The sequence below is a fragment of the Euphorbia lathyris genome, chromosome 4 (assembly GCF_963576675.1).
Source record: "Euphorbia lathyris chromosome 4, ddEupLath1.1, whole genome shotgun sequence".
Lineage (NCBI taxonomy): Eukaryota > Viridiplantae > Streptophyta > Magnoliopsida > Malpighiales > Euphorbiaceae > Euphorbia > Euphorbia lathyris.
Window position 1 is genome coordinate 52,134,887 of NC_088913.1, and position 13,393 is coordinate 52,148,279.

Here is a 13,393-nt window from a genome sequence, read left to right on the forward strand (position 1 = left end):
TTTATCATCAGCCTAATTTTCTTTTCTGTCTTTTTTTTTTTTTTGCCCACATTTTTTCTCCATGGAAATTCGTCATACAAACACTTGATGTGAGGTTATAATAATAATACAAAATTTACATTTAAATGAAAAATCTATACAAAAATTACAATACTTTCTTCCTGTAAAGAGGCTCCAAAAATCAGCCATGAGGCATGTCAATCAAACAAGTGAGTGAGTGCAGCATCTGTTGTTATATTCTCCAAACTGGCAACTTGTGCAATTCTAAGTGCAACTGTAGCTTTATAAATTGCCAAATTAGCATTCTCCATTAGCCTCTGAGCATGGCCCCGTTTCACAATTGCTGATTCCACAGATATCTTTGCTGATGTATTAGCTGCTTCTACTTTACGCATAGCATTCTGCTCTTCCACAGCATCGTGTTCAGCAGCCATTGCTGGCATGTAAGTAAATTCATCAAACAACATCATCACTATGTTCAGTAATTACATTACTGAACAGAGAGAGAGAGGACTTACCCTGCAATAGACTCGGTTGCTTCCCTCTTCCAAATTGGCTGACCTGCCGCTTGAATGACCTCCTCTTCCTTAATACAGGTTTAGGAATCAGTGGAGCTTTCTTAGCTTGATGTCCCTGTCAGAATGATTAACAACCGTAAATATAAACTTCAATAACACAAGCCAACAGATATCTTAGACCACCTCACCTAATTGAGGATTAAATTTCGTCTCTCGTGTTATCCAAAATTTTGTGATTTGACCCGGGTAACATTTGTTAAATTTTTTAGCACAACTTTTTTACTATGTATGTAAATATAACAATTATTTTAAAAATTTTCATATATACTTAATATATGAATAAATAACAAAAAAATAATAATAATTAGGCTTAATGTATATTTAAGCCCTTAAACTTGGCAAGTTTTGCCTATTGGCAAAACTAAACTTTTTAAAAAACCTATCACACACTTATAGCTGGTTTTAAAAACCAATCACATACCTATAGTTGACATTAAAAACTTATCAAACACCTAAAGTTAGCTCATTCGAACCTCCTGCACACAAAATCATATGAACTAATAAGCTTTTCTTTTTTCTATAAGACTCACATGCGACCTCGTCTATCAAAGATGACAGATCAACAATTTTGTGTAAAAGAGGTCTGAATGAGCCAACTTTAGATGTGTGATAGGTTACGGTTATGTCACATGTCAAAAATTGTGTAGGTGACAAAAAAAATCACAAATCCGTTAGTTTTCCATATGGTTAAATGTCACCTGTGCCATAGGTCAAGGGCGCAAATGTTACCCAATGATACGGCCAAATGACAAAATTTTGGATACAAGAGGGGCCAATTATGGGTTTAATACCCTAATTGAAGTATTACCTGAAATACCCTAAGAAGTGTTGATCGCCTTTGCTTCCTTTTTCTCATCCAGTAAGCATACACACCTTCAACTACTTCTCTCCTACCTAACTCTATACAAAGATTTACAGCTGCTTTCTCATCACCAAAATCATCTGGACTGCAATGTAATGCCTTCTCAAACGCATCAATCATTAACTCAAAATTATCTTCTGATAGATGTTCAGTTCCCACCAAGAATCCTCTATTGAATTGCATCAGCCACTCCTCATCTTCAGAATCCATGTCATAGATTGCAGTCCTCTTGGAAAGAGCCCTAGCCACCTCATCACTACTTACAGATATATACACATTTGGCCTAGAGAAGGGTATGTTATTGCTATCCTGATATCCTAAAACTTCACATACTCTAGGCACAGGAATTGCCTTAGAGATGGGAGCTGGCACATTGCGATCCAAACACTCCTTATAGAGATCCTTGAAAATGACCCAATCCTGTCTGTTAGGAAATTCCAGCTTCCAGCTTTCATCTCCAGTCCAAATTATATCATGAGTAACACGATTAAAAGAACAGGGCCGCATACCCTTTCGTGCCAAGTGTGTGTGTCTCGTCAAGCCATCTTTCTTAACTGTGACCATCCATTCTTTCGAATCAGAAACTTCTAGTGTGACAGAGGCATCTCCTATCCTGTAACATCTGTCTGACTCAATAACAAGTACATTCGCACAGCAGCTTGATGTACCCATTGCCGGAGTCTCTTCAACTACAGCAGGACATGTCATCTTGAGGTTTGAAGCAGCACTACTCTGCACAATACTCCTCAACTTGTTCTTGGACACCACAGAAGAAAAAGGGATGCCGTTCTTTCTACTACTAACAAGATCAGAAACTAAAGCACCATTAGCTTTGTGCATACCAACCATTGAAAGATTTCTAGCTTTCTTCCTCCTGAGTGAACTCCTCCTCTTTTGAATACCACGGGAATTTAAACCATTCCTGTATTGACTATGCCTGCCAGCTAATTTGGAAGCCCTCACAGATGGATGCAACATCAACTTATTCTCAGAACTACCAATTTGCAGTGTCGAGCCTGCCTTGACATCAGTAATTGATTGTTCTTCATCACTTTCACTAGTTACTTCATCACACGAGTCCTCATCCAATGTGGCATTTACAGGCACAACAGACAAACACTTAACACTAAGAAGCAACCTAAGATGCATATACAGAAAACAGGAAGGAACTGCCGAAAAGCCCAATGAAAAAATAGGCACAGTGCACCTGACCCCGAAAATCTTGCAAATTCCAGTTTTACAATCTGTTGAGCCCTGAAAAGCCAATTACCAGAATAAATTAACCACATGCCAAATAAGAAAAATGAACAAATTACTCATGTTATAAAGTTTTCACTTGTCAAAAGAAATACCAATACCTGCAAAAATCGAATTCCACCCGAAGCAAAAGCATTGCTAACAGGCTCCGCAGACAAGAAAGAAGCAAGCTGAGAAAGCCTTAAAGTACCTTTTCTCATGTACCCAAAAACCAAAAGCAGGAAAGAAGTCAACCCCGCAGAGCAAAAACGATCAATAGCAACAACAAGTCGAGGAGGGTAAGTATCATACTGCTTCCTCCTTCGCTGCCTCCGCGAAAACTGAATCCCAAACTTCTTAGTGTCTAGATTTTCCAACTTTTCCCCACCTGCTCTTCTCCTTCTTCTAGTATAAACAATCCCAAACTTGTTGTTTTGAGTACTACTAGGCAAATTTTCACTCTTCACACTCTTTGGTACTGTACCGTTGACGCCTGGAGTTTCTTGCTTCAATTTACAATGACGGGTCCACCCATTTTCCTTGCATTTAACAGAGCTATTGTTATGGTGATTCTTGTTAGAATTGGTGGTTGATTTGGTCATTGTGTGCAACCACTCATCCCCGTCGTTGGCTCGCCTGAATTTTACATCACCTGATCCCGGAAGCAGACGTCGGCCAGACCGTAAAACGCGGGCCCCATCCACACCTTTTACCACCCCAAACACCCTGGTGGTACGACGCATACCCACCGACGGCATTATTGCCACTCGGTTACTGCTAAAGCTGAACCTCGACTCGATCTTCCTACCCTGTGACTCACAGAGTCAACTCACCCAGTTTCTGGAGTAATAACGAGTCAGCAACTTTCCAGGGGAAAAAAGAAAAATTAAAAGAACACATAAAACTTGTCGAACTCAAATAAAGAGAAAAACACAAAAGAAACGCTCAAAATCGCTCCATCTTATCAGATCTACGAATTCAACTCAACAAGTTAAAAGGAAAAACGTAACCCGGCTAGGAATTTAGACCCATACCATATTAAATAGGACAGTCTAAAGAATTTCTACAAGAATCCCATTGCGAATCGGACATAAATAGGCTTAAATCAACAGAGATACAAAAAGGGCAAGATAATAAAGACATAAAAACTTGAAGATAAAACACAAAGCAAATAAAGATCGGAGGGTACTCTTTACGAAGAGAGAAAAAAGGTACGATTTTAATTTATTTGTAGATGAAATAGAGACGATCGGATGTAAACCTTGTTGATTGTTGCAGAGTGAGTGATGAGATGAGAGGGAAAGGGGGGGGGGAAGAAAGAGTGAAGCTATCTCTCTCTGATGGGGGCTAGGGTTTATGATAAAAACCACTCGAGGCAGAAAATAGGGTAACCACTTCACCGACTGATATCATCCGTCAGATTAAGGATTCAACGGTTAATATTCACTCGGATCATCCGAATAATGTGGTTCGGTTCGGTTCGATGCCTTCAATAACCAAGAAAGTTTTGGCGCTCTATCTTCTTTTTCTTTTCGAAGTCCATGGAAGAAAAATAGAAAAATATTTTATATGTCAGAGGATATTTTTGGATTCAAGGATTTCAAATTACTGAAATATGCTTCTTGGTGTCACGGGAAATAAGTGTGCTGGGAGGATATTTTGGGTATTTGACGCATACTGGGTAAAAATCAGCGAGGATTTCTCCGGTGAATTTGGAGGTTGGGAAATACGTTTATTCTTACAGTTGTAAATCTTGAAGCGGTAAAAGTAATAGCAGGGTAATGTCACTATTGGCTGGAGAAACGGGATATTAACGACCAAATTATTAACCCTGTTCTCTCAATTTTAATTGGATAATTTTGTTCATCAAAAAAATAGATTTGTTAAACCATATTTTTTTAAATAAAACTTTAATATTTTTTTAACTTCAAATTTTATTTCTTACATAGACTAGAAGCAATCTAATTTTTTAATTCATTCATTTATATTACTTTAATATTTTTATAATTTACATTTATAGTATACTAGAAACTAAAGAAGGAAATCTATAGAGAGAGGTAGAATTCTTTAAAGAAAGAGGCAAAAATGAGGAGAGATAATAGCAGGAGGCAGCTGGAGAGATACTGGTAATCCACAGCCCTAAAAGATACAAATGAAAAGGAAATGGATAAGAGAAAATTCTAAACTACCCTTGCTATATGGTATCGTTTCGGTACTAACTGTAAGCAACCTCATTGAATTTGAAGCGAATAATAAATTACATAAATGGCCTTTAAAGACATGGTGAAAAGACATAGTGGGATAACAAAAATTGAAGGAAATAAGAGAAATGAAGGTTCTGATTGGAATTTTTTGGCACTTCAAAAGACTGTTTGGACTCTTTAATTTTAAAGTCTTTAAACACATAAAGTCATAATAAAATAACAAAAAAGGAGAGCTAAAGTGAAAGAAATAAAAGAAATAAAAGGGTGTAATTGGAAAATTTTAACAAAATTATTCAATTGTATTATACAACATCTTCACTTTTACAGTATATATATAATTATATGACATAAAATTGGAATCTTGATAAAAAAATATAAAAATGATGGACCCTATCGTAATATTATTTTTCAAATATAATTACTTAATGTTACTAATACTGTACAATCATAATATTTTTTTACATACAAAATAGATCAGTTGTAAAATAAGATTTGAAAATTATATATAAATGAAAAGAACGTAGAAGGTATAAAAAGATTTTTAGGCCTAATAAGATCAATCTCTATAAAGGCAGAATTTTTCGTAATCGACAATCGTCTCTCAATATATAATAGAAGTGTGAGTCAAACTCTAACCGCGTGTATCGAATTATCACCAGAAAATCAAAAAATACGATTAACAAATTGAAATAGAAGTTTTGTAAGCTAAACAAAATTTGACACAGAGGAAATTTTTTAAATAAATTGTCTATATGTTTCAAATGAGCCAAAAATTACTCTTATAGATATACTACTATAATGTTTTTGACGCAATATGGATAAATAAACTTGTTCCGAATCGTTGAACCACGCATCATTTTTTATTGAAACCTTTAAAATTCAACAAGAACTTTGGAAATTTGAAAACTCACAAATTCATTAATCAAAATAAGCTACCTATTAGAAATGAAAATGTTTATTAAATAGGCAAAGAAAAAACATAAAACTGACACTCCATTAAAACCTAAAACTCATTCCTAACGAAATATGAAAAGAAAAAAGGAGAATGCATAAAAGCCTAAAAAAATAGTAAATGCAATTAATACTAAATTAATTATAATTAATAGTAAATTAAACATAAATTTCTGAATTTTGACCGGAACATCTGAAACTTTACAACTTGATAGAAATTACAAAATCGTCACTTCATCGCGTCGGTTTTTTTCCCTCAATTAGTTCAAAAATTAATTCACTTAATGAGAAATTAATCTTACTCATTTTTAAAGTAATCTTACTCAATTAATATTGTGTAACGCTTCAGGAAGAGAATGAATAACTGAAGTTTTTGTTGTTAATATTCTGCAAATGGTTTTTTGTTGTCAATGTTCTGTAACGGTTTAGAAACAAAATGAGTAATCCATTAGTTTTTTGTTTATGACTGTCATTTAATATTCCGAATTTTTTTTAGGTATAATGCATACATGGCCCCTTTAAGTATATTAAAAACACCTAAGGCCCAACTCAATCAAAGTGATATCATCTAGGGGGCGTTTGGTTCACAATGGGAAAGGGAAAAGGAATCAAGAAAGGGAAAGGAAAGGAATGGACATAATTCCCCTATGTGTTTGGATAGGTTTAGGAAAGGGAATGCAATTCCACCCCATTCCCTTTGTGGATGTTTGGTTCAAATAGGAAATCAAAACTATTTTTTTTAGCTTCATATATAATAATTAAAAAAAAATCAACTCTTTTACTATGGTTTAAGCACGTGAAATAACTTCGTATATAATCCCAAATAATCCAAAACGTCACTCACTTAACAAAGTTCATAAAATTTAAACTTAACAAAGTTCATACAAATTAAAAAAAAAAAAACAAAAACAAAAGACAATAGTCTTCTAAGCATAATACTTCATCACCGGAAAGAGTTTAAGCATCTTCATTGTCAATTTCACCAAGAAAATCTTTGACAAGCATGACCTTCAAAGCATCGGGACAATTAGAAAAAAGCAGGAGCTTGTTCGGATCTGCAGTTAGAATTTGAGCTACTTTCAAAGCTTGTTTTTTAGTTATACCTTCCAAAACAAGCAGCTCATCCAATACCTTTTTCCCCTTTCTAAATTACATATTGTTCACGTTCATGAGCATATTGCTCACGTTCATCAGTACGGGTCATTACATTAGCCATGGTTGAAAGATGTGCATTCATATCTTTCATAAAACTTTGTAAACTTGCTAATTCAGAATTACCAGCACTAACTTTCTTCTTACCTCCCTTATGCTTTGAAGTGTTCTCTCTTTTCATTTTCTTTGACGGAGGGGCAGATTCCGCCATTTCACCAACATTATCACTAGCATTAGTATCTTCCTCGTCACTTGAATCAAGCACAACTTGATTGGGTATAGCAATTTTTTCCATATTGCCAACCGCATCAACAAAACCCTCAGCTGATTTGCCAGTGGCATAATCTTTGCCATAAATCTCCATCAAAATGTTCAAGTGGGGAAAAGCTTTTCCATACAAATGCTTACAACTAGGATGACCCTAACAAATTAATAAATGTCAATTCAAATAATTAATCACTTATAAAGAAACATTTATCAACAAATACTTATAATGTTAATTAAAAAATATAACTAATACAAAATAATCATACCTTGCAATACTCATCGTATACGTTCCTCTCTACAGAAATAATGTGTTTTTCATCATCCCACTTGAAACCACTTGTATTTAGCATTTGAGTCATAGCTCTAAATTTGACAACAAGTGTTTTGATCCTTGAGTCAATATGTGGTGAAGCTTTCAAACCACAATTAGGAAGGGTCTTTCCAATCATCTCTTCCAAGCGAATCATATATCCATTTCTGAACCCATTATCACACTTCCAGTGTGGATCAGTAGACAATTCAGATAAAGCAGCTACAAGTGCATTATCTTCCTCCAAACTCCAAAAACGTTTATTCTTGCCTCTCCCACCTCCACTTGACATACTTTCATCCATCTAATTAAAATATACAAAATTAAATTAACACACTAGTTTAAGTCCAAGTAAACACACTAGTTCAAGTCCAAGTATAACTAATACAGTTCAAGTTAAAGAAAACATACTAATACAAGTCCAAATAAAAATAACAAATACAAATAAAACAAGACAAGATAATAGAAGTTCAAATATAATAGGATATCACAAGTTCGACTTAATGATTTCTAGCTCTCCAGTTGTTGAACATGTTTTAAGCTAATGTATTTCTGAAAGTTGTCCATGGATCGGATACATCAATGGAGGTTATGTATTCCTCCTCATCGTCTTCATCACTGTCATCACCATCACTAACAACCTCTTCAAACATTTCATTGTCATCAAATGAAGGCATGTATCTCTTTACCAAGTTATGTAGTAAAGCACATGCAAGTACAATGCGACCATGTGTTTCTAAACTAAACCAAGAAGGGCTTCTAAGTATTCTCCATCTGCCCTTGAGTAACCCGAAGCATCATTCAATCACATTTCTAGCCGATGCATGCCTTAAGTTAAAATACTCCTCAGCGCTTTGAGGTTGACGCGGACCACTAGTCCACTCCCTAAGATGATAAAGATGTCCTCTATATGGTGCAAGGAATCCCTCTCCATTAGTATATCCACCATCGCATAAGTAATAACAACCTTTGCACATTAAAGAACTATATATTATACACTCACTCATTTAAATTGGACTCAATGAAACATTTTTATCAAGTAAATTACCTTTTGGAACTTTTAAACCATTAGGTCTAGAGATAGCATCTCGAAGAATACGACCATCATGTGTCGATCCCTCCCAACCAGGTAAGACATATATAAATTCCATTTCAGGCGAGCACACTCCTAATACATTCATTGCTAGGCTACCTTTTCTCGTACGATATTTAGACCGATCCTCAGAAGGTACATTTACACAAATCATTGTACCATCAAGTGCACCTAAACAATTCTATAAAAAAAAAGAACTTTAGATCATGTAATGTTTATATTATTGTAATGCAATAAGTGTTAAATTGTTGTACCTTGAAATACTTCCACCTATCATCATTGCAATCCTCTGGTATTGGAGTAGGTTTCTTAAGCAATACAATATGTAGCTTCAGGATTGCCATTAAACAAGTATGAAATTGTCTACTAACCGTCTCACCACTTCTATAAAAAAGTGCACCAACCATTCTATTCTTTTTATGGTGAGCTAGTGTGTATAAGAAGCCTGCAACAATCTCCTCTAAACACGTATTTCTTGTCTCACTCAAACCACCAATATCTCTAACCAATTCAAGAAGTGCACCAAATGTTCGCCGATTAATACGAAGAAAGTTTTTACACAATGTGTCACTTTCTCTAATCATTCTATTTAAGTTACGCAATCTCATTTTTCTTCTAGTTTGTTTATCTAGTCCTAGACGTTGACCATTATGTAATGTTTTTCTAATTGTGTACAACATCAAATGGACTGATACAATACAATTAATTAATGTAACGACATATCGAATAAACTCGTAAACTCTTCTCCTTCTCAAGGAATGAGCAATATGTGCCATTTCTGTACAATAAAACATCAATAAGACTTTCAATCAAATAATAAGGATATCATAATATACAAAAACATATAACACTATCATGTATAGTTAGAAAAACATATAACACTATCTTACTTAGAGAAAGTGAGAGATACAACAAAGAGAAGAAACATAGCATTAGAAGTTTATAGATGAAAATCATAAAAATGTGGTAATCATTTTGAGTTACTCTCCTTAGCACCCTAACCTTAATTTTAATGCTTTAGACAAGCTCATAAATAGATATCCTAGAGTTTTGAAAGATAGCATAGTTCATATTTTTCTAAAGCAACCAAGAGGGTAGGTGGTATTCATTTTGAGAAAGGCTAAAATTCTCCTAAAGCCGCACATCCCCCTCTTGAGAAATAAAATATAGGAAATGAGATTGGGGTAGAAACAGAATCCAAACTAGGAAGTCCCCAACATATGAATAATAGTAAGGAAAAAAACAGAGCAAGTTCCCACCATATCAAAGTGTCTTATAAGAATCTTACCTTTGGCTAGGAACCAAAGAAAACATAAAATTATTTGTGGTATTGGACAGTGCCAAACAAAGTCCCATACTAAGGAGAAATTAGTGAGATTATCTTCTCCAAACAAGTCAAGTCATAAGCAGACTTAAGAGAAATCAATAAATAAATCCTTGAATAAAATTTCATGCCTTCCAAATATCTTACTTGCAAGTGGAGCTGGGAAAAATTTTAAGATTTTTTCATCTTATCTAGGATGCCATTCACATCATACCTAGAGATATGTTCATCATACTCCAATTATTCCTAACCCAGCAAATACTAGGCTCCAAATTCAAAACTGAAATGATTAGATGCCAAAGTTTAGTAAGATAAGATGAAAAACCAAGATACTAGACCCAAAGAGGGAAATGAACCCTGCAACTAAAAGCTCCTCAGTATCCGAAACACAGAGAGGAAAATAAAATGGTGGATTTAGCACCATCAGTATTGCGACAGGATGAGAAATACAAAGTAAGATATGTATATAGAAATGGATACCTTACCTGTGCCGGCGTGAGAGGCGACCGGAGAGCGGAGAAAAGGCGGCCGGATGCGGTTCGATATTGGAGGAGAACGGAGATGATACGGTCAGATATTGGAGGAGAACGAAGATGATGCGGTCCGATATCAAATGTTGTCGAAGAGGCGCGTTTTACCTCTGGGAAAGGGAATCCAATTCGCTAATGGGCCAAGGGGAATGGGCTAAACTAAAGTGGGGTAAACCCATTACCTAAAATGGGTAAAGGGAATGGGTTTTTTTCCTAACCAAACAAGAACAAAGGGAATGAAACCCTTCCATTCCCTTTCCCATTCCTAAAGACCCCGAACCAAACGCCCCCTTAACACTTTATTGATGCTATGTCATCTTATGTGGAGCAAGTGGAATATAAATAATTTCGTTTCAGTTCCTTAAAAAATTTCATAATGGTCCATCTTCATTTTTTTTCCAATAATATCATCTTCTTCATTTTTTCCTCTTTATTTATTTCGTTATCGAACTTCTCTTACTAACATCACAAACACCATTAATCGAAAGCTACATATCCTACAAACTACACTCAATAAATTATTAAAGCATGAAAAACATAATTTTACCAAACACATCAATGGGATGAGTTGCGGACAAGATCGTGCTCTTTAAGGAAGTGCAAATAATTGTATAATCTGGTCGCCTCCAGGATAAAACATCTCACTCAATGAAAAATATAAGTTTGTATTACATAGTATGAACTCGGTCAGAATACACTCAAATAATTGCTCGGTTTTGATTTTGATTTGTAAATGAAGTAGAAAAGATTTTTATTTTTTGACTCGACATCAAAATTGATAAAGGGCATAAAACGAATGAATTAAATGTAAAAAGAATTAAGTATACATTGTAAAAACACTGAAATCTAAAATTAGCTAATTTTTAACTCCAATATATATTATAGATACTATATACAATTTTGTTGCTCAACACACAACTTTTTTTTAAAAGATAATAACATTTGCAATCAGGGCCGGCTGGGCTTCTAGGTAACCTAGGCAATTGCCTAGGCCCCCCTAAAAATTAGGGGCCCATATATATATTATTATAGTAATATATAGATTAATTTGGTTAATTGGTAAAAAAGAGAGTTAGGGTAAATTTGCTACATATATAAAATTTTAAGTAAAAAAAAATTTGTCAGTTTCATTTAATATGGAGATTGAAAAGTACAAAATATTGCCGTATTTGATTATTTTGGCAGGATAAAAGAGGCCTCACTCAATTAACTAAATGCTAGTAAGTAGATCATAATCTCATCTTTTTGTGTTTGATCAAGCAATAGCCTCTATGAAAACAAGATTTGAACATTTTTCTTATTATGAGCAAAAGTTTGGATTTTTGTTTACTTCAGAGAAATTAAAATCTTTAAATGACAATGATTTGGAGAAAAAATATCATGAATTAAGTGATTTATTTGAGTATAATGGACAATTTGATGTTGATGGTTATGATTTATTTTCTGAGTTAAAAGTATTGAAAGTAGTTTTAGAAATAGAAAATGATTCTCCTTTAAGGATACTATCTTTTATCAAAAGAATAAACTCGTTTCCTAATTCTTTTATTATTTATCGACTTTTACTAACAATACCTGTAACAGTTGCATTTGCAGAAAGAAGTTTTTCAAAATTAAAGTTAATTAAAAATTATTTACGTTCTACTATGTCACAGAAAAGATTAAATGGATTAGCTTTATTGTCAATTGAAAATGAGACATTAAAGGATGTTGAATATAAAAGTTTAATTAGTAATTTTGCATCTCAACGGGTTAGAGCAATTTTTAGATGAATATTAAATTTGTAATTTCATGTATATAAATATATATATTTTTTCATGTATTTGTAAAAGTTGTAAAGTATTCCTCCGCCAAAAGAGAGGATGATATTATACTTAAATACATCTATTTATTTTTATAGTTTTGCTTGTATATAAGGGCCCATATTTTATATTTCGCCTAGGGCCTCAAGTAGTCCCGAGCCGGCCCTGTTTGCAATGAACTTGTATTGATAATATGGGAGTCGGGTCATCTACATGAACCTCACCTGTTGTGAGCGCCCGACCTTCTCGGAAGGCCAGTTTAAGTACCGTACATCATCACTTAACATTGTCTTAGGATGCCACTTGGTGGGTCTCTTCCGGTGTAGGCTTATTTTAGTAGTTTTTTAATCGCTATTTATTTAACCTTTTTTTTATCATATTTTAAGATTATTATATTTAAGAGAGTCGCAACCCATGATTTAAGTCCGGAAAAAATGAAACAAATGACACATGCACTCACATAATATCATCTCTTTAGAGATGGGTTCACGAATTATCGCATGGCAATGGTTTGATGATAAACTTATACAATTGACTTTTCGTTAAAATACTAACATTTTCCATTTTAATATTCATCACATGATTACAAAAAGCGATAAATAGATACAGAATTATAAATTACATTTTAATTTTCATATAAAAATCTTATACAACCGTTCTAGTCCTAAAAATAAATCTATTAAACCTACAAAATAAATAAACGTTAGTCGTGGGATATTGAGACCCTTCTTCGGATTAACACTACGATGCTGGACTCGATAAAGTAAGACCCAAACAGATCATATAATACTAGCACATCATCACGGTATTCGAATCGTGATCTATATCAATCTATCTCTATTGTATTTATGTTAAACATAATCTACCATTTTTATTCATTTGTTAATTAAATATTACCTATAAGTTATTTTAGAGGTTATTCTAATATATTAGAATTTAATAAATAAATGAAAACAATAAATATAAACTAAACCTATAAAATAAAAACTTTTATAATTATTCTAATCTAACAAAATTAATAACTAAATTAAAACAATAATAAATATAAACTAAACCCTAAAAAATAAAAGCTTTAATAACTATTCTA

General features: G+C 33.7%; 1 protein-coding gene across 3 annotated transcripts; it reads right to left on the reverse strand.

The window, feature by feature from the left end:
- On the reverse strand, positions 1-4,211 carry LOC136225969 (uncharacterized). 3 transcript variants are annotated; one of them, XM_066014199.1, is made up of 5 exons: positions 3,938-4,209; positions 2,799-3,516; positions 1,387-2,694; positions 519-633; positions 1-436 (listed from the first exon to the last, which is right to left on the reverse strand). In XM_066014199.1, exons 2-5 carry the CDS (start codon positions 3,432-3,434, stop codon positions 198-200), a joined length of 2,298 nt encoding a protein of 765 aa, XP_065870271.1. In that variant the 5' UTR covers positions 3,435-3,516; positions 3,938-4,209; the 3' UTR covers positions 1-197. The 3 variants fall into 3 exon arrangements, with proteins under 3 accessions (XP_065870271.1, XP_065870270.1, XP_065870272.1); XM_066014198.1 differs by having other exon boundaries at positions 2,799-4,209; XM_066014200.1 differs by having other exon boundaries at positions 244-401; positions 2,799-4,211.
- Positions 4,212-13,393: the final 9,182 nt, after the last annotated feature.

Bases quoted from the DNA above. Each gene is read 5' to 3' on its own strand.
- LOC136225969 (XM_066014199.1), bottom strand. From the start codon at position 3,434: ATGCCGTCGGTGGGTATGCGTCGTACCACCAGGGTGTTTGGGGTGGTA. The intron at 2,695-2,798 runs GTATTGGTATTT...TTGGCTTTTCAG, and splicing joins GTGGAATTCGATTTTTGCAG to GGCTCAACAGATTGTAAAAC. The intron at 437-518 runs GTAAGTCCTCTC...CTTACATGCCAG, and splicing joins GCAACCGAGTCTATTGCAGG to CAATGGCTGCTGAACACGAT.